This window comes from Lontra canadensis, unplaced genomic scaffold (genome assembly GCF_010015895.1).
Source record: "Lontra canadensis isolate GAN:19392208 unplaced genomic scaffold, GSC_riverotter_1.0 scaffold39, whole genome shotgun sequence".
Lineage (NCBI taxonomy): Eukaryota > Metazoa > Chordata > Mammalia > Carnivora > Mustelidae > Lontra > Lontra canadensis.
The window spans coordinates 3,212,972-3,236,067 of NW_022631033.1; the positions used below are offsets into that span (position 1 = coordinate 3,212,972).

General features: G+C 41.2%; 1 protein-coding gene across 1 annotated transcript in view; it reads right to left on the bottom strand.

Annotated features, from left to right (window-relative positions):
- Positions 1-23,096, bottom strand: part of CSMD1 (CUB and Sushi multiple domains 1) — a 1,958,110-nt gene that overhangs the window by 452,653 nt on the left and 1,482,361 nt on the right. Inside the window, exon 11 of the mRNA XM_032869815.1 lies at positions 5,848-5,951. Coding sequence (XP_032725706.1) covers positions 5,848-5,951 — 104 coding nt within the window. The remainder of the gene's footprint in view (positions 1-5,847; positions 5,952-23,096) is intronic.

The window sequence follows — 23,096 nt, forward strand, 5'->3', positions numbered from 1 at the left end:
TGTGTCTTGACCGGTGATGGGTGCAAGGACTGAATTTAGAATTTAACACACACACGAATAAACCAGGAAGGCCTAAGGATGATGAGTTGTATCAGTGTCAATATCCTGGCTGTGATGTTGGTTATGCATTAAGAAGTGAGCAGGAATCACTTTGTATTAACATCTTAGGTCCCGATATCCATGGAGCAGTCTCCTGCCTTCACGACCATAAATTCGAGCACTCCTTGTTCTCATCTAGCCAATGGAAATAACACCTTCATCACAAGATCACCAAGAGACAAAGCAGGTGCAGACAGATTCAGTAAACGACCGCTCAATCCCCCTTCATTCCTCCTTCTTAGCACCTTCCATTGCCCAAGATGACTCAGGACACTGTCGAGCCCTGCATGTGCATTACACAAAAGCAGAAATCATAACTATAGTAAGATAAATCTTCCGGTCACAGTACAGTTTTTAAACCAATTTTTTATTTACCATTCCTATTCACACCTACAACAATCCTTTGGGGCTGACAGGCAGGCTTGGTGCAGTAAAGGGATGTCCCTTATTGTTTTAAATGCTCTTATACCCCTCCCCCAAAAGAGAATAGCTTTGCCTTTGAGTTAATTTAATGTCAAAAACACAACACAAACATGAAATGCTTTTGACTGATGATTCACAAGAAAGAGATTCTTAGCGCTTTGGGTCAAGAGCGTGCAGAGAAAGACGTGCATCTCTTCAACGTGCATCTCTTCACTTCTTAGAGAAAGGAGCCACAGGGAGTCAATACTGGTGATGGAATGAGGAGAATATTTGGAGAATGGCTCAGGCTGTCGGGGCCCCCAGTGAGTTGGAATTCACCCCACCCCATCTCCAGCCGGCACGCAGTGAGCTTTGCTTCCCTTGGGACCTACAGCTTCTCCCATGTAGGAAGGTAACCTCCAAAGACAACTTGCCATGGCTCCCAAGGTCCCGGGCCAGCGTGCTCTCCCAGACCCAGCCGAAACACCTGGTATCCCAAAGCTAAAATGCTGATGTTCCGTTGTCTGTTTATTTCCCCACTGATAGGGTTGCTGGAATTGTTGGGATAGAGAATCTACACACTGTAGCGTACTGAGTAGGGTCCTGCTTTGCTCACCGTCTCCAGGGAACTTAACAGGCTGGGCCGCCTCTTCCTTTTCTCCTTGCTGGCCATTCCCCTAAAGCTCCCCCAACCCCGAATCCTACTACATTGTCTGAATTGCAATAAATACTTCTTCAAAGATTGGAGGAAGAAGGCTCCCAGATAAACAGGCAGAGACAGGAAAGCTGACATGGATGAAATCTGAGTGAAAAATGGTTTTGTTGGGGCGCCTGGATGGCTCAGTGAGTTGGGCCTCTGCCTTTGGCTCAGGTCATGATCTCAGGGTCCTGGGATTGAGCCCCACATTGGGCTCTCTGCTCAGCAGGGAGCCTGCTTCCCCCTATCTCTCTGCCTGCCTCTCTGCCTACTTGTGAACTCTCTCTGTGTCAAATAAATAAATAAATAATCTAAAAAAAAAAAAGAAAGAAAGAAAAAATTAAAAAACAAAAATGGTTTTGCAGCATGAGTCTGACCTGTGTTATAGGCTATACCCACGCGCACAGGCAGTGCCATTAGGAGAATGAACATATGAAGAAAAACACTTGTGAACATGTGATTCCAGACTTACAAGAACCTAAGGAGTGTGCTTGATTCCTAATCGTGAAAACACAAGTTTTTACCGAGAGAGCCTTTAAGTAGCTATCTTTGTGTACTGCTTTCTAACATAAACTGCTCGAGCTTTTCTCCAAAGCACTAAGAGGTATATTGATTGGCTTCTCTGATAATATCGAAGATATATAAACAGGGAAACATCAGTCTTTAGTGTTTGCTTTTGTATGGCTGTTCCACAGTCTTTTAATAAAAAAAGAATGATGCCCTTTGGCTCAGGATTTGCCAACAACAGCAGCGGGATGTGGCCACAGCCGTTCAATGGCTTGAGGAGCTTCCAGGAAAACAAGCAGCAGTTTCAGAAATAATAGGTTGAGCGGCCGTAAGTCACAACTAGTATCCTTTGCCGTTAATCCACAAATCTGGCTGCGCTGCTTGCTCACAGATGTCCCTGAGGTTGGCTATCCATCCCCTTAGAGGCATAGACACTTAAAACCTATAACCTGAAATTAAAGCAATATCCTGGCCACCAACTGCGAATCACTGAAAAGGTGGAAGGAACTTCAGATACAATTCTTCTGCAAATTAAACTCAAGACAATTATCAATACATATTCTTGGACAGATCTCAACAGAGGTTTGTTAAGTAAGTTATTTAATTTTAATCTTGTCCCTCTCTAAAAATAACCTGAGTAAATCCATTCATCTCTTGGGAAGATTAGACCATTTAAAGGGTCTCCTAAATTCAGTTATTCTCTTTTTGTGCCGAGAATATTAAGAAACGAAAATACCATTAACAAAAATTAGAAAGTTGAAAACCATATTTAGGATGAGCCAAATATGGGTTAGGTCGCTGGCTTTCCAGATTTTCCCGGAAATCCAAGGCTAGAATTCCATCCCCCCACTCCAAAAGAAGGAACTTTTGGTAACACAGTAAGCCTGAGGCAGTAAATAGCAGTCTTCCATAAAGGAGATTCCAGCTCATGTTGTATATGAAATCTGCATCATGAGATCCAGTGATTCCATACTCTGGCATACAACTACCCCCACGTGTCTGCCATCTCTCCAGTTACATTTTCATCTCCGTGCTGAGAATAACGTCTAGCAGACAAGTCCTCAAAAATATTTGTTGACGTATTCTCGACAAGTACCTGTTTATTTGGAGACACCAGCTGCGAACTCTCTAACCGGGTTCTTTTTCTGTAGTTGTGTACACTAAGGAAACAGATCAGTGGCTTCTCTTGTCTCTCTGCAGCTGATTAAATGCCCAGCCAATCTTTGTTACATTATGTCTCCCAAAGGGCATCTCAGTTTGATTCAGTTGGCTTTTTAGTTCTTCATTTATAGATTTGAGCTATCGAGAGGAAGTTCTAATAACACTTATGTCAACGTAATACATAGTTTCCTGTTGCTCTCTTAAGAACAAATAGCGTTAAAAAAATAGGTGCGTGACTTTAGATCTTTAATAGTGACCTAAGGGATTTTATAAGGCATTGCTGTGTTGCATTTATATTTTATATTTTGCACTTATTTAAAATTTTCTCTCATTTGCTATAGTGACACCTTTCTTAAATTAGCTGTTATGGTAATAATAAAGCTACTTCACTTGTGGGTTACATTTCTTAACTCTGCAACATGCATTAGTTCATTTTGCTACTTGCCACAGGCAGGGAAAGTTTATTATACGTATTTTATAGGCATGAAAACAGAGGTACAGAGTGGTAAAGTGACGTCCCTCTGGGTCAGAGAGGTAGTTAATAGCAAAGCTAGAGCCAGAAACTCCATCTTTGGCTTTCTGGCCCTGTTCCTATCCATTCTGTCACTGTTGACAAATTCTACTGCAGACCCATGCCCAGCTGTAAGCACGTGGTCAGTGTGGCAGCTGTAAACAACCCAGAGGTCAGGGTTCCACTGTGCAGGACACATACTCCTATACAGGGATGAAATCTCTAAGAATTTGGCAAAAAAATTAGTAACTATTTGGTGAGGGTGGCGTAATAGGGAACTTCATACATGGTGACAGAAGAACAGAGGAGCTTCTACCAAGAAAGTTTTTGGGGATTGCTGGAGAAGGATAACAATGTAAATGAAGTTACCCTTCTCCTAAATTCACCTGCTGCAAACCTTCCTGAAGGCAAACAAAACAAGTGTGGCAAGGTACTTGTAGGGAGTTGTTTACTGCTCAGCTGCTTATAAATGCCAGGGGTGGGTGGGGGGTGGAGGCAAAGACCATCAATGAGAATAATGAGAATCCCTTAAAAAACATGCCATATCCATGTGTCACAGTAAGAAGCAGACCCTGGAGATCAACGACTGGCTTTCAGTATCTGTCTACGCCAGAGTATTCCAGTCTCTGCACGTCAGCACATCGCAGGCTGGCAAGGTGGGTTAAATCCTAAAGGATTTTACATACATGTACCTGTATCTTAGTCTTATTATTTATAATACAATAACACTATTAACCCCTAACTTACAGGATTAAGGTAAAGACAAAATAAGATAATATGTATTAGGCATTTAGCCCAGCACATGTTATATGAGATACTCAATGACTATGAGCTCCAATATGACTAATGCTATTATTGTAATTATTATCATAAATCATGGGCCAGTAAAATGATTTTAATTATTAGTCCTAATAGTATATGACCTATAATAAGATGAGATAGGGACATGTAATGGTAGGGAACGATGTCCAATCTATGATAAATGATAAGAGCATATTCCCAATGCAGTCAGAATACGGCCCATGCGTTGCTGAAGGCACAGACAGCATGTCTATCTACAGTATTTTTTTCCTTAAAATGTGGGTTACCCCATAAGCAACTGTAAGTACAGAATGAGTGAGTGTAATAGCCAGTACTGTTTTTCTCTAGCAGAATAAGAAGCTGAAGGTATTCGATAAGGAAAGGGTGAAGGTCTAGGCAGGGAGAGATAGGAAGCCCTTGAATAGTCCCCCACAGGGGACTACCTGGCCAGGCTCGCAGACATCCCAGGGGTGGAGAAACGTTACAGACAAGACATTAACCAGGGAGAAGGGAACATAACAATTCACCTTGTCTGTCCTAAGTATAGAGGAGATATTTACACGGTAGTTACAAATTCACCTGTTTTGTCTTAAATGTTAGAGATGGGATATTTACGAAGTACCCTGGTCAGTTTTCTTTCAGAGTCTGACCCTAAACGCCTGCAGCGCAGCCCATTCCGGACCCCTCTCACCCCAGCGAGCTTTTCTCTTTCCTTTCTGTTCTCACCTTCACTTGATAAACCTGCACTTTGTGTCACCGTTTTGTGTCTGCGAGATTCACTCTTCATGAGACGAGAACCTTCATGAGACGAGAACCCTGCAGCCCTCTCAGTTTCAGGGGCAAGATCCCTCACAAACAAAAAAAAGGCAAGCCTGAGCATTGTACGAGTAAACCAAAAAAATAAAAAGGTGAAACACTGCAGCATGACCTCCATTAAAGAAAGCGGTTTCCCGCTCAGGAGTGGTGGGCATCGGCGCGAGCCCCTAACACGGAAGGAAAAGCTGCGAAGACCTTTCCCTCCATGCTGACAAGCTTGACGCTTGATGAGTAAGGCTTCTCCCAGATCATGTTTTCAGTTTGTATCGCGCGGGTCTCATGGAAGTGACAAAAGTGTCCTGAAGGCCCAGCTTCAGGGAGCAGGTAAAGGCATCTTGGGTAGAGACTGGCAGGGCAGACCATGACTCCCCTCGCAAGCGCAGGGCAGGGATCCATGTGCTGATTTTTATACCAAGGCTGCGACTGTACTTTTCAGGACTCAACACTGAGAGGCACAGATACACGGTCAGCTACCCCAGCACAATCACCCCCAACCTCTGTTGCTTTCAGCACGTGGCCCTTCCAGTCTGCAAGCGGTTTTTCAGGACTCACGGTGTTACTCTAGACAGCACTTGTACTTCCAAAAACACTGCAAAGGCAAGGTCAGAGGGAAGTAGGAGAGGCGAAGAAGGAGGGCTTGTTAAGAAACCACCATTTCTGCTTTCTGCTCTTCTGTATATTGTAACTTTTTTTAATGACATGAGGGAAAAAAATCAAAACAGATGAAACGCAATCCTGAATTAGTTCTCATGTGAAATCAGACTTGGACATCACTAGCTTAGCAAGAATCCACGCAGGCTGGCCAGCAGTCTGCACGTGCTAGTGGAAAAGACACACTTCAGCCCATACTTACACGTACAAGACCGTCCTGGTATCGCCCACTTTGCCAGCATCGCCCACTGTAAGCGTGTCATAGCCTCGTTCTAGTTCAAACTCCTCAAAGGCAAGCTTGATGACCTGAATAAAGCAAAGATCCTTATTTAGCATCACAGGAACTTTCCATGACTTTAAATATGCAAATACCTAGTTGTAGTATAACTATGGACAATTGTATATTCTCTACTGCTACATTTGAGGACCCTCAGTTACAGAATTTTAAAGAATTCTGAACTGCTATCCCTCCAGAGATACTGATTATCAGCACTAAAAGTGATTTTAAAAGCGAAAAAGTCATATTACGCTTTAAATAAAATGTTTATCAAATATTTATTTTGTATAGTGCTTAGAAGGACCCAAAGATAATATAAGCAAAAGAATTGTTCATAAATTCTTTTTAATTCTTTTTAAATATATCTCATATGTTAATTCTTCTCATATTTCTTTTACTATATATATATATTTTTTTTTAATTTTATTTATTTATTTGACAGATAGAGATCACAAGTAGGCAGAGAGGCAGGCAGAGAGAGAGAGAGGAGGAAGCAGGCTCCCTGCTGAGCAGAGAGCCCGATATGGGGCTCGATCCCAGGGCCCTGGGATCATGACCTGAGCTGAAGGCAGAGGCTTTAACCCACTGAGCCACCCAGGTGCCCCTCTTTTACTATATTTTGAGGACACCCAAATACTCTGAAACAAACATTTTTAGAGTAATGTATGCAGATTTTATTTAATTATCCATATTAACATATTAAAAAGACCTCCTGAGGCAAGAAAGTTTTCCTCTACATTTAACTCTGCAAAGCTTTATTTCTGAAAGAACACTCTGCCATGGTGATTGACACCACACCAACTAGATATGATCGGTTTTTGTGAGTGCTGTGAAGTGTGTAAACCTGGAGATTCACAGACCTGTACCCCTGGGGGGAAAAAAATATATGTTTATAAAACATAAAATTAAAAAAAAAGATATGATCGGTTTATGTCTGATTCAGCCATTTATTATGATTCTATGAATTTCTTTTTACAGAGCACAGGACTCTTTTCTCCTGAAAGAAGAAATGCTTTCTTCCATGTCCAACGCTGTGAAGAAAGAGAAAGACGGTAAGAGATGTCATGAAATCAGGCTAGAAACCTGAGTGGCAAAGAGATCAAGGAACAGAGAGTTGGGTAGATGATAGATGGTAGACCGATAAGATGAGATATGAAGGTCACTGACAGATGACAGATAAGACAGATATATAGAAGTGACAGATCAATAGATCGATAGCTAAAAGAGACACATGGATGAAAGATTGATTAGAGATACGGAGATAGACTGATCAATCATTAGAGAGATGAGATGGCTGATAGACGATGGAGATAATAGAAGAAAGTGACACAGAAAGTAAATGGATAAATAAATATAAATTATAGGCAGACGGATGGATAGACAAATGGATAGAAGAGCGAGATACATGGAGACAAGCAGGAATCAGAGGAGGAGCACAGGACAGGAAGAGCAGAAACGCAACTACACTTTGATGCCTGTTCGTCAGACCTCCAAGCAAAGAGCACGAGGCAGCAGCAGGAAGGCTGGCTTCCGACCAACAGCAGGTTAGTGTGCAGTCCTGAGTGGCTCCACACAGGTGCTCTTCCGAGCCGTGCTCATGCGGAACACATTAATGTTGCCATTTGAAATCCCTACTAAAATTAGTGATACAGTTATTATAAGTTATTATAAAAGGCTACTCTTTCAAATTGCAGTGTTTGTGTGAATACATTATTTTAGTAGTTGTCTTCGAGACAGGTGTGGGGGTTATACCTGTTGCAAACCAGGATCAATATTGCACATGAAACTTAGGACCTGAGCATGGTTTTATTTCATTTTTTTCCTGTCTCATGGGTCTGTTTATAAGTGACCATGGTCCAATAAGAAGACAATAAAAGCCCTGAGACCGGCAGGTTCATTCCCACCACCTTCCTGACACGTACCTAGGCCTGCCTCATGCAGCACCCTGCAGTGAAGCGATGATATCCCACTAATGCCTGAGGGTCATGCTTGGGCACCTCGTAATGAGTCACACACAGGGGGTCTCACTACATAACTGTGCTTTCATTAGGGGTGTAGAAATCGCCATTTTGTGGTTTTGTCAAGCCAACGCAAAGAGTAACAGAGAGCCTTTTTTCAGTGTTCAGCCTCAACAATCAGCCAGAGCCTGTTGTCAAAGGATAATCTCTACTCCATGCTGTTAATGCTCCATGAAAACAAAATGTACACCCAGTCTTGGGCCAAGAATCTAGAGTGTGTCAGACAATGTGGCAGTCTGTAAATATTCTACCTGGTGTTAAAACACAAATTCACATTTGTAATGAAACTTGCCATCATTTCTCCATCAGGGATGGTCAGAGATCCAAGTGAAAAATAATGTTAAGTAAATGCATTTTTTAAAGATTTTATTTCTTTACTTGAGAGTTAAGAAAGAGAGTGCATGCCTGGGAGAGCAGGGCAGAGGGACAGGGAGAAGCAGGCTCCCTGCTGAACAGAGAGATGGACACGGGGCTCCATCCCAGGACCGAGGGATGACTTGAGCCAAAGGCAGATACTTAACCCACTAAGCCACCCAGGCATCCCCAAGTAAATACATTTTTAAATAAAAACAATCTGAAGGGTTTGAAGAGGTGGGGGGGTGGGGGGTGGGAGGTTGGGGAAACCAGGTGGTGGGTATTAGAGAGGGCACAGATTGCATGGAGCACTGGGTGTGGTACAAAAACAATGAATACTGTTATGTTGAAAATAAATTTAAAAAAATGATTAAAAAATAAAAAAAAAAACTGGATATATGTAAGGTGTGCACCATGATTTGATGCACACATACATTACTGCATTCAAATTAACCGATTTCTTCACACAGTTGCCTTTTTTTCAGTGTGGTGATAATCTGTGCTCTTAGCAAAATTCCAGTTCCCAGTACATTATTAACTGTAACCACCTGGATCTCTCCACTTACTCGTCTTGCGTAACTAGGACTCTGGACCGTTGACCAGCATCTCCCTGTTTCCCCCACTCCCTGCATCAACCTACTCATTGATACATGTATTTGACTTTTTTAGATCCCACAGAAAAAGAAATAATACATTTTTTTTCTTTATAGATCTGTCTCACTAAGCATAATGTTTTGGAGGTTCATCAGTACCTGTTACAAATGGAAGTTATCTCCTATTTCACAGCTGAATAATATTCCTGTATGCGTGTGTGTATATACAAAAATACACACACCTTTACCTTATGCATCATTGTTGATGGGCGCTTGGGTTGTTCTCACTCTCTTGGCTACTGTGACTATTAATAATGCTCAGATATTTTTGGGATTGTGAGTGACTCAGTGACCAAAGTGGTTTATTCGGTTCCTTAAACACAGGCATGCCCTGACCTGGTTCCCTGCAGAAGGCTGCCCTATATTCCCGTCTCTGCATGATGCTGCCCCTCGGTGGTGCCTGCCCTGATCATTCTGTCCAAAGAAATCCTTCTCTGCCAACACTGCCTATTCCCTTCACGTGTTTCAGCTGTTGAACTTTACCTGTCCTGTTTGTGCCCCACACCCTTCCATGGCTGAGTGCCACGAGGGCAGGCGCTGTGCTGGGACTTACTGAATGCCTGCTCTGTCCAGGCCACGATGCTCGGAATTAAAACAAAGACGAGACTGGCAAAGGGCTGGCCTTCAAAACAACTTAAAAGTCTACAAGGGGGTATTTTGAGAAACGGAGTAATTACAAAACTCTTAACTGTAACAAATAAAGATTCCTTAATAGATAAAATAAGAAGGAAAAAGAAAAACAAAGGACAAAGTTTGAGACCTCAAAAAATTCAAAACCCACGAGGTATATTTTGATAAATACAGAATTATTACAGAATTTAACATTTACAAGTAAAAATTTCTTAATGACAATAGATGAAATCATTTACTTTTTCACCTTCAAACAGGATCTCAGGCCTGAGAGAAAGAGATGATGCTCCGTATAGACTTTGGTGCAATTTTTAAAATATATTTTTGGCGTTTTGTAATATTTTCTATTTTTTACCAATTCTAAACATCTCACTATTGTAAGAGAGTTGGTCTGAGTAAGCCCTCATTACAAGCTTCTTTTTGTATCATCAAGAATATCAAAACCCCTATAGACTCTATGAAAATGAAACACTACCTTCTGTTTAAACATTTCTAAATCAGGTACTTCTAAAAATACAGAGAAAACTTGTTTCTCCACCTTCGTAAAAGGAATGTAAAACAATATCTATAAAATAGATCCTGGGGTGAGGTTATTCCAGTATGTTTATCTTTTGGGAACAATTAAAAACATTTAAGTATTAATTCCCTACATGGTTCTTCCATATCTGTCCTTCTCTGTGCTCCCAATTGTTCATTAATTCCTCATTTATTCATATATTCAAGGCAAATTAATGTGCCAGCACTCTATCATGAACAGGCTTTGTCCAAATCTTTTCATTTGTATAAGTACATTTTAAACACACGGCTACCACCACTCAGACTAGTGGTGTGCTTATCAACAAACGGTCTTCTAAAAAGAGTGAGGTACTAAATCAATTGTCCCTAATGCTAAGTTTTATCAGTACGAAAACACATTTCAAGACAAAACGGAAGCATTTAAATTGGGCACCATGTGCTGTTGTAATTTAAATCAGCATTAGAAACGGTGGGGAGAGGGCTGGAAAGATACCTCATTTCTCTTTCCTGCTTTCACATCCCTCTTCTGACCCCAGGCTGGACGTACATGGCAGTGGCTCACTAAAGGATCCAAAAACCATTCACGCCGAGTGACCCTTTGTACCTGCATGTCTGCGTACAGGAGCACAGCTCTCCCACCATCTACACTATGTCTATGAATCCCTAATTCCCCTGCATTGTAGAAATGAATTATGTGCTTTCCTGCGAAGAATCGTTGAGTAAATTAAAGCAGAAACAGTGATTTATGGTGAATTTTTAATAAATTTGTGTTATCTTTGTTTTACTTTAATTGCTAGTCAGACTTGGAACGAAAGATTTGCCAAACTGATACAAAACAAGCGTAAGTACGCCTTGTTTTATGTGAAATAAGACAGATCAGAGATGTCGATAAGTACAAGTCTTCATTTAGGTAGAGCGCGACAGAGTTGTAGCACCGTGGAGATACTCTGTGTGAGACCATAATGGTGGGTTCGCATTTATTTTCTCAAACCCATAGAATGTACGCCAGCAGGAGGGACCCTCACAGACACTCTAGAATGCGGGTGCTGATGACGTGTCCATGTGGGTTCCTCAGTTGTAACAAATGCACCAAATGGCGGGGGCGCTAAGAGTGGCGAGGCTGTCCATGTGTGTGGTGGGGGTACGTGAAAATTTGCACCTTCATGTTAATTTTGCTGTGAAACTAAAACCTCTTTTGAAAGTCCTTAATACATATAAAGTTGTTTCCTTTTACAGAATGAACACAGTACATCATTAGTTTTTGATGAATCTTTGTTTCTTATTAAAAGTAAATCATATATTTTATCTAAGGAGACTGTTACTTTGCTATCAGAGTCTGGAGAATTTCTCTCATGTAATTAGTTCAAAATGAACTCTACTTAAAAATATCTCCAAACCCCTATGACCCTGCAATTGCACTACTGGGTATTTACCCCAAAGATACAGATGTAGTGAAAAGAAGGGCCATTTGTACCCCAATGTTCATAGCAGCAATGGCCACGGTTGCCAAACTGTGGAAAGAACCAAGATGCCCTTCAACGGACGAATGGATAAGGAAGATGTGGTCCATATACACTATGGAGTATGATGCCTCCATCAGAAAGGATGAATGCCCAACTTTCGTAGCAACATGGACGGGACTGGAAGAGATGATGCTGAGTGAAATAAGTCAAGCAGAGAGAGTCAATTATCATATGGTTTCACTTACTTGTGGAGCATAACAAATAGCATGGAGGATATGGGGAGTTAGGAGAAGGGAGTTGGGGGAAATTGGAAGGGGAGGTGAACCATGAGAGAGTATGGACTCTGAAAAACAATCTGAAGGGTTTGAAGAGGTGGGGGGTGGGAGGTTGGGGGAACCAGGTGGTGGGTATTGGAGAGGGCACGGGTTGCATGGAGCACTGGGTGTGGTGCAAAAACAATGAATACTGTTATGCTGAAAATAAATTTAAAAAAATGATTAAAATAAATAAATAAATAAATAAATAAAATCGCCAAACCTATGGAACCTATACGAAATGTTTCCCATACATGTCACTTGCCTTAATTCTGCGAGGAGGGTGCACACCCTGTTTTTCTACCTAATTATTTTCAGTGTTCTGATTAAGAGAACAGGTAGGAATTCAAATGGAAAACAAAAGCTAACAAGCAAAAGGCATTTTTTTTTTTTTTTTTTTAGCTCTTCGGTCAGTGCTATGACCCGGACCAACGCAGTGGTGCTGGGAGTTCCGCTGTGAGTAACTCTGGTGTCTCTCACTGTACATAGACAGGCTGCGCTAGGCTCCGTCCCTGTGGCAGCCAGAGAGTCAGCAAGAGATTTGTCTGAAGTGTGTTCCCCAAATGGCGGGCAGCTCTGTGGGACCATCTTGCAGCCAGAACTCGTACTGGGCCGTGCGCGTGAGCAGGAATGGGGAAAAGATAACGGCAACGATGACAGCGAAAACATCCCAGTGACGCGGGGACAGAATCGCACAATTCTGCAGGTTCAGCCGCGCTGCGGTATCCGATGGTGCTCAGACCTCGTGTTCTGAAGCTCAGCCCCGTTACGGGCTCTCGGTGTCGCCAACAGATGAACTCTACCTTGCTCCTGGAGGCAGGAGCTGACGTGGACCCGCTCGTGAGGATGAATGGGTGTTCCCGGGGCTCCCGTCTGTCACTGCGCAGCCACCCGGGCAAAGAGAAAGAAAGGGCAACTAGTTGCCTCAAGGCCGGTCTTCCCCTGCCCTCTCTGGAAGCTCCCATCTCCTGGACTAGAAATACCACCTCCTTCTCCACATCTTGTTTGCTCGACATCTTTCCACTCACGGTTGGGTGATCGCCATGGGTGATGGCCCACACGGGTTGGTGATATTATACATCTGCCTTTTCACGCATCCGCTTGTTTAATAGCAGGGCCTCCGCTGCACTCCAGAAATCGCCTTCTTCAACCCAGCTCTGCAGGTATACACAGACGTGTGGAGACGGACGCTCGAATGCACGAGCGCACCCTTTTCCGACGTGAATACAGCCCAAGGTGCTGTAGCACATACCAATTAATCATCAACCTCCAGCATATAATAATCTTCTTATTAGCACAGCAGGTTCTGCTTTGTTCATGCTAGGACATGACAAATCACATATTTATTCTCAGAAGCAGCTCATAACTCCCAAGTTGACACAGTAGTTTCAAAAAACAACTGCGCCAAGGGTCCAAAAAACTTCAAAACCCTGGCTGTGTAGGGAAGCTGAAACTGCACGTATTTTCAAAGAGGCCACAGAAAGAATCCCTACACTTCATTCCTGTAGCTACAGCCTTTGTGATAATGTAGATTGGACACATACTAGTTCATCTCACCAGTAACTTAGAGTTTGTCATTTATGTGTTTATGTCTTAAGAAGTTTTTGTCACAAACATTATTCAAATGAAAGCAGTTTTCTTTCTTTTTAAAGATTTTTATTTATTTATATGACAGACAGAAGTCACAAGTAGGCAGAGAGGCAGGCAGAGAGAGAGGAGGAAACAGGCTTCGCCCTGAGCAGAGAGCCCGACACAGGACTTGATCCCAGGACCCTGGGATCATGACCTGAGCTGAAGGCAGAAGCTTTAACCCACTGAGCCACCCAGGTGCCCCTGAAAGCAGTTTTCTTGATCTCTCTAAAGAGTTACAGAATGCTGGGTATCCATCTATACCGGAAGGTCAATAGAATTAGTTTTTCTCTTATGTATGTTCACACTTTCGATATAATAGCTTGTCACTTAATTATTTATTATTATTGCTACTTTTTCCATACCTAGTTTATGATGAATTGAGAGACCATCATATTCACATAAACCTATAATTACATTTTATGTTCCTTCCAATCTATAATAAAATATTAATAATTTACATTTACTAGTAATACCATGGAAATATATATTTCCATGGTGTGATATATATATATATATATATATTGCTAAGTGAGTAGACCTTTAAATTCTTATTTAGGTTAAACAATATGCCTATATCCATAAATGATAGATATCAAATTTGGTATGCAATAGTGTGGTATAAATAAATTCTTATAAAATGTACAAACATGTAATAAATGCCAGGAGCTTTCAGCACTAAACTGTATACAGAATTCCTCCTGCCATTTTATTGTACTTTCCATTGTTAACCTGGAGCCAAATGGAATGCTGTATCAACTCTATTGTATCAACTGTATCTACAGTTCTATCAACTGTATCTACAGTTCTATCAACCGTATCTACAGTTTTATCAACTGTAATCAACTTTTCTTTGGAAATCTGGTAAATTCAGCCAGTGATATTAACAGTCTAGGAAAATTGAAGATGGATATACAGATACGGTATATAGTATAATATGAAGAGATCATTCGCAAAAGCTACTGTAAAAAATCAGAAATGTGGGAAAGTAGTTCTTTGAGATGTTCGTGGGAGGAAGTCTCAAGGAACATAGTTTGGACAAATAAAACACAGTGCTTAGCCCAAAAGCATAGCTGTCTCCCCTATATCCTGGCCTCCATTCAGAACTCAAGTGGCATACATAGGCCATGTGAGTACTTCGGCAATAACGCCAAAGTCAGAGATTATAAACCAGAATATTAACCTTCTCTTTTTATGGTGTCTAGCCCACAGAAAAGAGACTTAAAATACATTGACTTATTCAGCAAGCTGAAGAACTGAAATTTCGAAAAACATTTAAAATTTAAGAAATTCAAAGCCAAATTATTGACTATCATTTCCATTACAGTGTTATGATAAGAAATGCATAGTAGGGGTGCCTGGGTGGCTCAGTGGGTTAAGCCTCTGCCTTCAGCTCGGGTGGTGATCTCAGGGTCCTGGGATCGAGCCCCACATCGGGCTCTCTGCTCAGCAGGGAGCCTGCTTCCCCCTCTCTCTCTGCCTGCCTCTCTGCCTACTCGTGATCTCTGTCTGTCCAACAAATAAATAAAATCTTAAAAAAAAAAGAAATGCATATTAAATAGCTATTTTTACTGTCCTCAGCCTGCTTAGTAATGTGGAAAGACAAATTACTACCAGAAACATGTGAGGACATTACATATAATAAACCAAATGTTTCTTAGTTTTTAAGAAATTCCTTTCTTACTTCATTCATTGAACAGGCCAAATAGGGGTTCTGCAGGCTGAGCTCAGCCATGGTTAAATGTTCTCAATGAGGAATCATGGTGGCTGAGCCTGAGCTGGGGCTGGGGACATGGGGGAAGGGGCAGGTCTTAGATATACAACAGAAGTCCATAAGGTATAATGACGGCTTAGCTGAGGAGTTACTGAAATGCGGTGATCAAAGACGACTGTTGCTTTTGTTTTGTTTTGTTTTGTTTCCATGGGAAACGAGGTTGTACAGTTGTGCATGGAAAGGATAAATTTGTGTAGAAAAAATGAGAGTTTTCTTTTCAAACTAAGCTTAACATGACTTTTGGACATTCCTAGATATTAAGTAAAATCAAGACAAGTGCACATTTTGAACTAACAGTGTAGAGCTAGGGAGATACTGGGGACTAGAAGCAAACAGGGGACCATTAGCCACAGATACTGGTAGAAGTAACAGGACTGATGGGGTATCCATCAGACGGGACATGCAAACAAAGAGTGCTGGGGAGGGAGGCCTGGGCTCTGCAGTGTGTGGAGACACGGTACTGAGGAAGCACGCCCACAGAAGACCCCCACTGAAATTATCTCCACTGCAGGGATGGGACATGTGCTGGAGCCTGCAGTTGAGAGCCTGGGAGACAAGGAAGGGAAGTGTAGGGTAGTGGGACTTCTGATCGCTTCCCTATCAAGGGTGAAAAAATGAGAACATGTCACCAAGAACAGATTTTGTTTTTAAGATGGAAAATACTAGAATATACTGCACAATGATGATTCCATGATCTGAGATATAAATGATTTTTCAGGACAGAAAAAATATTGCTACTTGAATGCAAATATGAGCCTGTCTTTGACTTTAATGAGACACAGAACAACCCTTACAATGTAAAAGAAAACCACAGAAAGAGTGTGAGACAGGCTGAGGCATCTGATGGCAGGAAAATTAGGGAGTTCAAGGACACTGGCTCCCATTTCTTGCTCCTTTCTTTCTTTCTTTTTTAAATATTTTATTTATTTATTTATTTTACAGAGAGAGAGAGAGAGAGCGAGAGCAAGCACACAAGCAGGGGAAGCAGCAGACACAAGCAGAGGGAGAAGCAGGCTCCCCTCTGAGCAGAGCCGAGCATGGGGCTCAGTCAGGACCCTGGGGTCATGTCCTGAGTCAAAAGCGGACACTTAACTAACTAAGCACCCGGGAGCCCCTCATATTTCCTTCAACAGAGGATGAGGTGAGGTTAGCAGTAGAGTACAATCAAACATTAAATACAGACCATGAGGAGACTTAAAATTACTACTGTTCTGAAAACCTCTGCTTTCAGAAGTGAAAACTAAAAGCAAGGGAGACAAAGGACTCGTTTCACAATTATTAGTAAAAGATGTGGAACTCAAACTGGGAACTCCTGAGTATTGATTTAGTATTTTTTAGATCTTTGATTCCACAGTCACATATAAATGAGGAAGATAAGAGTAGAGGTTATAAAATACAACTCCATTTTCAAAAATATTTTCACCTTTCTTATGAAATACTCATTTTTAAAGTATTTCTTTGAAATTTTTGGCCTACTGTCATTCTGTTTTCTTTTTCTGATCAAAATCTCAAATGATTTTATACAATACAGATGTAAAAATTATTTCCTATATGACTAGTTCAAGTCTCTGATAATTAAATATTGCCACAAACTCAACACCAAAAAACCACAAATAATCCAATTAAAAATGGGCAGAAGTCCTGGATGGACAATTTCCAAAGAAGACATCCAGATGGCCAACAGACACATGGAAAGATGTTCAACATCACTCATCACCAGGAAACACAAATCAAAATCACAATAAGATATGACCTCACACCTGCCAGAATGGCTGGATTAAAATAATAATAATAATAATAATAATAAGGAACAGGAAATAACAAGTCTGGGGGAGGACATAGAGAAACAGGAACGTTTGTGCACCGTTGGTAGGAATGGAAATTGGTGCAGCCACTGTGGAAAACACTGTGGAAGTTCCTCAAAAAGTTAAAAATTGAAATACCATGTGACTCAGTAATTCCACTAGTGGGTATTTATTCCCCAACCCCCTACCACTATGCACCCCAGGTTTACTGCAGCATTATTTATAACAGGCCAGCTATAGAGGTGACCCAAGTGTCCACTGACAGATGAATGGATAAAGAAGTGGTATATATACCAAAGAATAATATTTGTTCATAAAAAGGATGAGATCTTGCCATTTACAATAGCATGAACAGACCTAGAAAGTATAACATCATGTGAAATAGAGAAAGACTCATGCCATATGATGTCACTCATATGTGGAATCTAAAAGAAAAACAAAAAACAAATGGCACACCAAACTAACAAAAGCAGTAACAGACTCATGAGTACATCGTGTAACCGTCCCTCAGAACAACGTACTGCCTAAAATATAACCCATGAGAAACTGCACTAGTTACCAAGCATGCTTAGATAAAGCTTTAAGAAAAACACGTACTGACAACAGGCCTCTGTGGGAGAGGATGATAGATCATAGATGTCCTTGAAGCCCAGACCTGGGAATGCCCAGCCCGCTGGGGGCGGATGCCGTCTGTCTCATTTTTCCAATCTCCCCTTCGCCAGAGAGCATCAGCACTTAGACAATCCTTTCACTCGAGCTTGCTCACTATGGGTCACGTACTATGTGACCAGACATGTTTTGCCTTTCTTCTTACTTATGTACAAGACTCATGGTCAATGTGTAATCCGGCTTTGTTGGACGTTACTCACTTTCTAACAAATATGAGACTGAGGGGTTGTCCGGGGCGACAGTCATTTCTGCTGTTGTACCCTGCTCCCTTTCTCTCACAGCTGACTTGTTTGTGCCTCATTCTTCTCCTGCGTGCCGACAGGAGGAAGCAATGTAGAACAAACTGATGGTTCCCAGAGGGCAGGGGGTTGAGTGATGGGTAAAATGGGTAGAGGTGAGAGGAAGGTCCAGGTGTCCAGTGATGGGATGAGTGAGTCACAGGAGGGATGGTGCAGCACAGAGAAGAGAATCAACGGTGTGGCATGGGGACCGATGCTGACTGCACTTGTGAGGACAGCACAACCTACAGACTTACTGCCTCTCTATGTTGTACACCTGAAACTAATGCAACGTTGTGTGCTACAAGTTACAGACTAACCACACATACACAACATGTACATTTTATTTCCTGATTGAAAAAAAAATTACTTTTTATTTGTCCTTTGTTGTTTTGATGTGTAAACTCTATTTGTTTTTCCTGGATCCTTTGTTTGTTCCAGGAATTGTGATGGTAGAAAGAGATATGCAACAGGAAAATATTTTTATAGTTTTCCAAGATGTAAAACTCACAGCACACAATAAATAAGTAAAAAGTTATACACTTTGGAAGAAGATAATTTATAAATGCCTTAATTATTGTAGATTTGAAGTCAACAGGATAGGAATGAGAACTTAGAGTACAAAGGTTGAAACTTCAGCAAAAAGCTATAAAATGTCTGATTCACCAGCTACAAATTATTTATCAGAAGAAAATTTTTCAAACTGTGAATTTCCTCCTAGAGAACATCTATATCTGGAAGTTATGAACATGATCGTCAAAAGCAATTCATTACACATCTTAAAGGAAAGTTCACACTTTATGAAACAAAAATTATCATTTTTAAAAATAAATTTTAAGTGTTTTAGCCTGAGGTTCTGAGGACCAATCATAAAACAACTGAAAATATACAATTAATTACAGAGAAGCATTTTGTCCAAATGTATGTACCATAAAGACTAGATAAATACACATCTAAATTTCCCACCAGAAAGTACGAATAAGCTTTCAGATCTGCAAATAACATACAAGATTGGGTTCCAACTGAGAAAGAAAAGAACCTTGAAAGAAAAAAACTTAGGAGAAAGATATTTCTAGAACATCCTTGCTTTATATTTTGCCCCACATATGAATACTAAAACCCTTTATTTTGTTAAAGATTTATTTGAGAGAGAAAGCAAGAGCAGAGGGAAGAGGCAGACGGAGGGGGAGAAGCAGACACCGTGTTCAGCAGAGTGGGAGGCTCCATTCCAGGACCCTGGGATCATGACCTGAGCTGAAATAAGATGCTGTACCTAGTGAGCCACCCAGGTGCCCCAATAATAGAATCCTTAAAAAAAAATACGCCTCGATTCGCCGTTAATAAAAAGATGGTTACATAATGTTATTTCAAATGTAACTGTGTTGTTATGATCCCGTGCTACTAAGAGTCCGCTTAACAAGCGATGCGGAGGAGAAGAAAACCTTCATACACGGGGAGTGTGTGTATCTTCTGCACTGGCAGCTCTCCCGGTGGTACTATCAAGTCCCAAGAGCATGAGGAACTCAGACTCCCAGTCCCGAAATCCCCCAGATGGTCCTCTGGAGCAGTGAATTGCCCTGGTCTCCACCTTGCCTCTCCGGGCGCTAGGGGAAGTGCAACTTCTCTCTGTGCCGCTCCTGCTCAGAGCCTTCATCTCCGGGTCAAGGTCCCGAGGAGTACTGGACAGTCTGCTTCATAGCGAACTTCCTCATGCCTGCCCAGATCTGAGGGCTTCTGTTATTCCCAGCATTCTGAGTCTTCACAACCAAAGAAAACGCTCTGCCTTCATTCAGGCACAGTCTTTCCTAACCCCCAACTTGATCCAGAAATGAATCCTTTATCCTCCAATTTCCAGGGAAATTTTCCTACCCACATGCTTCCTTCTTTATTTCACAGCACTGTGTTTCTCTCGAGAAGTGTCTTGGCAAAACATTAAGATGTGGGTATGGTGGGCTCTTAAAGAGTGAAGAAAAATCTACAATATTTGAAGGAAGAAGCAAGTCAGGCATTCTGTGAACTTGACCCATATGAACATTACGAATGAAATCCCTCAAGCAAAAATCATCAAAATGCCACCAAAACTGTCCAAGATATAGAATAGTCATCGTGCAATGACAGAGACACACCAGATCACCAGGGAAGGAAGCAAACTGAAAGCAGTGGGGGAACATTCAAAGTGCTTTATGGTATAAAATGAAAGAACAAACCAGCGAGATCTCCAAAAGAATTTAACTAATCCCTGAAATGAAGCAAGCAAACATGAGAAGCCTTATTTAGAAGACGATTGAAACAGATTCTGAGATGGAGGAAAGAGGGTAGCAGTTTATTAAAAACAGAGAGGGAGGGAAACTGGGAATTTAAGAATTCAATAAAATAACTGCTATAGAACACAGCAAGGCATGATCAGATGTGGCGAAATTCAGAATTAACATGCGCAGAACACCGAAATCTATCAACCGAGGGTACGTGCGGTAAATCAGCTAGAACTCTGAAGGTCTAAATGATGAACGAATTGCAAGAGAAAATTATAGATAAAAGATACATAGATAAAAGCAGAAGATATTAAGTTTTCCAAGAAGTAAGTGGAACAAACAGTGCTACTCAATAATTTAAAAAAATAATAATAATAATGAAAGGCATGTTTTTTGCAGCTGATAAAAGCATTGAGAATGGAGTCTAAAAATGGTACGTTATGGCCGCACTTAAACAAAACAGAGCAAGGAGAAAAAAGAAGGAATGCGTCTCACAGAGCTGTTTAAGATAACCAAAAGAATTCCATACACAAACCCAGAAGAATGAGTGGTTTGTATCTGAAGAAATGCAAATCAAAGTTCGTTTTGTTTTCTTTCGGACACAATAAAAGCCTAACAATGATGGACCCACAAGACTGGGTAAAAAGTAAAAGGCTGTTCTTTTTAACATATTTGTTTAGTGAAGAGGTTATTTTATGTGAGAAGGAAGAGAAAAACATTTTACAGATTTTTAAATGTCTTGGGTATTTTATTAACCCACTCCATACCTCCACCTAGGCTCAAAGACACTTCCAACAACCAGATTAGTTTTAAAGAGTGAGCTAAAGGACATTTTGTTGAAATTTAATAATAATGACAAAAAGGAAGTTACAGAACTAGAAAGGGGTGAATCGGTAAAAATAAAAGCGGACATATTTATTTTTACCTATTAAATAATAGACAAGACAAGCAAACCCCCTTTGCTGCTGGAGTTGAAGCCTGGAGCCCAGATACGTCCTCCCATGGAGACGGCTTGTCCTAGACAGGCCAGGGGCTGGGGAGTTTTGATAGGAGTGGCAGTGGGAGACCTGGACCTCTACTACCACAGCGTCCATCCCAGGACCGGCCGCCAGGGAGATGTTGTCATCCCAGTGTGCTGTGTCTGTCTACCCTGATGTCAGCAGCAAAAGCTTCCTGAAGCCATGGCAATGTGTCCAAGTCCCACTGCCACCCAGCCCCATCTCCTGAAGGCAAGAGGAAGCTCCAGACTGCTTGGCTTCCACCAAGTGTGAAGCAGATGGACGGGTCCAACCTGTGCAGAAGAGAAGGTAAGAAGTAGGAAAACAAGGATGTGCTACCGTTCATTATTGTTTACTGGGTGTGTGGCATAAACTACCTTTAGTCCCGCTTCAGATCACGCCCTCCGAAGCAGTGGCGACATACATGCTCTTATTTATGTCTTTATTTATTCACTGTTTTATGCATTAACACGCCCCATCCATTCACTCATCTTTCTTCCATCTTCAGTTTGTCAACAAATATCTCCCTTTCCAGCAAGACAACACTCCAAATGTCCAGATTTCCACCAAGAAAAAAGAAAAAAACAGAGCAAGCAGAAATAGCCAGTGACGGGTATTCATTTATGCTGCAAACAAAGATTTGAAGAGTAATACATTGTTTGACCCTAAATGTCTGCCTTGATGGAAAAGGAGACAAAATTTCCACCTCTTCTGTGACTTTTGTGTCTCATTGTTCATGTTTAAGCTACAGCATGATACATACTTTGCCTCTTCCTAGAAAGTTCTTTGCCGTGTCCCTGGCACGTCCCAGGGCTGGCGCCTCCAACTCCGTCCCAGCTCAGAATCCTTCTCTCATGGAGTTGTCGCTGATCTCCCTGTGAGCACTGCCCTTCTCTATCTTCTGACAGTCATGTTAATGACCCACTTGTATCCCCCACCCCCCCAAATCTGATATTTTTCTGTCTATGCATCTATTTATCTAGATATCTGTCTATCATCTAGCTACCTATCATCTGGCTACTTATCGTCTATCTACCTACTTTCTGCCTTTCCCATTAGACTATAAAATCTATGAAAACAGGAGTTGTTTCATGTTTCTTTGTTCACTACTGAGACCTGCACAGTATGTGGCATGTGTTAGATGTTCCATAAATATTTCTGGAATCAATACATCTACCTTTCCCTCTTGTACTATCATTTAGTCTAAAGAACTAGGACTACTATGCATCTGTAGATTCTTACAACAGGCAAAGTTGATAACTTTCTCTTGGTATAAACCAAAGCAGCAGTGAAGGTCTGCAAAGCAAGGTCAGATCGATGGGCTTCGTAATCAGGGATAAAGATCCCACTCACAGATGTCATGCAGCTTTCCTGCACGCTGGGCAACTTAGAGAGTTTTCTTTTGTTTTGTTTCCTTTTTCTTTGGTTTGTGGAATTACCATTCACTAAGGGTCAGAATAGATAACCGAATGGCCATACTTACCCTAAAGTACTCTGTGTAAAACTACTCAAGAGTAAACTATTCAGAAATTAGTTTTTAAGTCATCACATTGATAAGATAATCAATAGTTCAACTTTTCAGTCTCACTGAGAAAAAAAAACTACAAAAGAATAATTCTTGCTATTTTGCGCTCTTAATCGAATAAAGACTCTTTTTAATTTTGATATCAAAGAACTCCTTCTGTTACTATATTCTTTTTTTAAAGATCTTATTTATTCATTTTCCAGAGAGAAAGAGAGCGCCAGGCTTGACAGTGTGTGATGAGGCAGGGAAGTCATGACTGTGACTCCAGAGAAAGGCGCAACACCAGGAAATAAAAG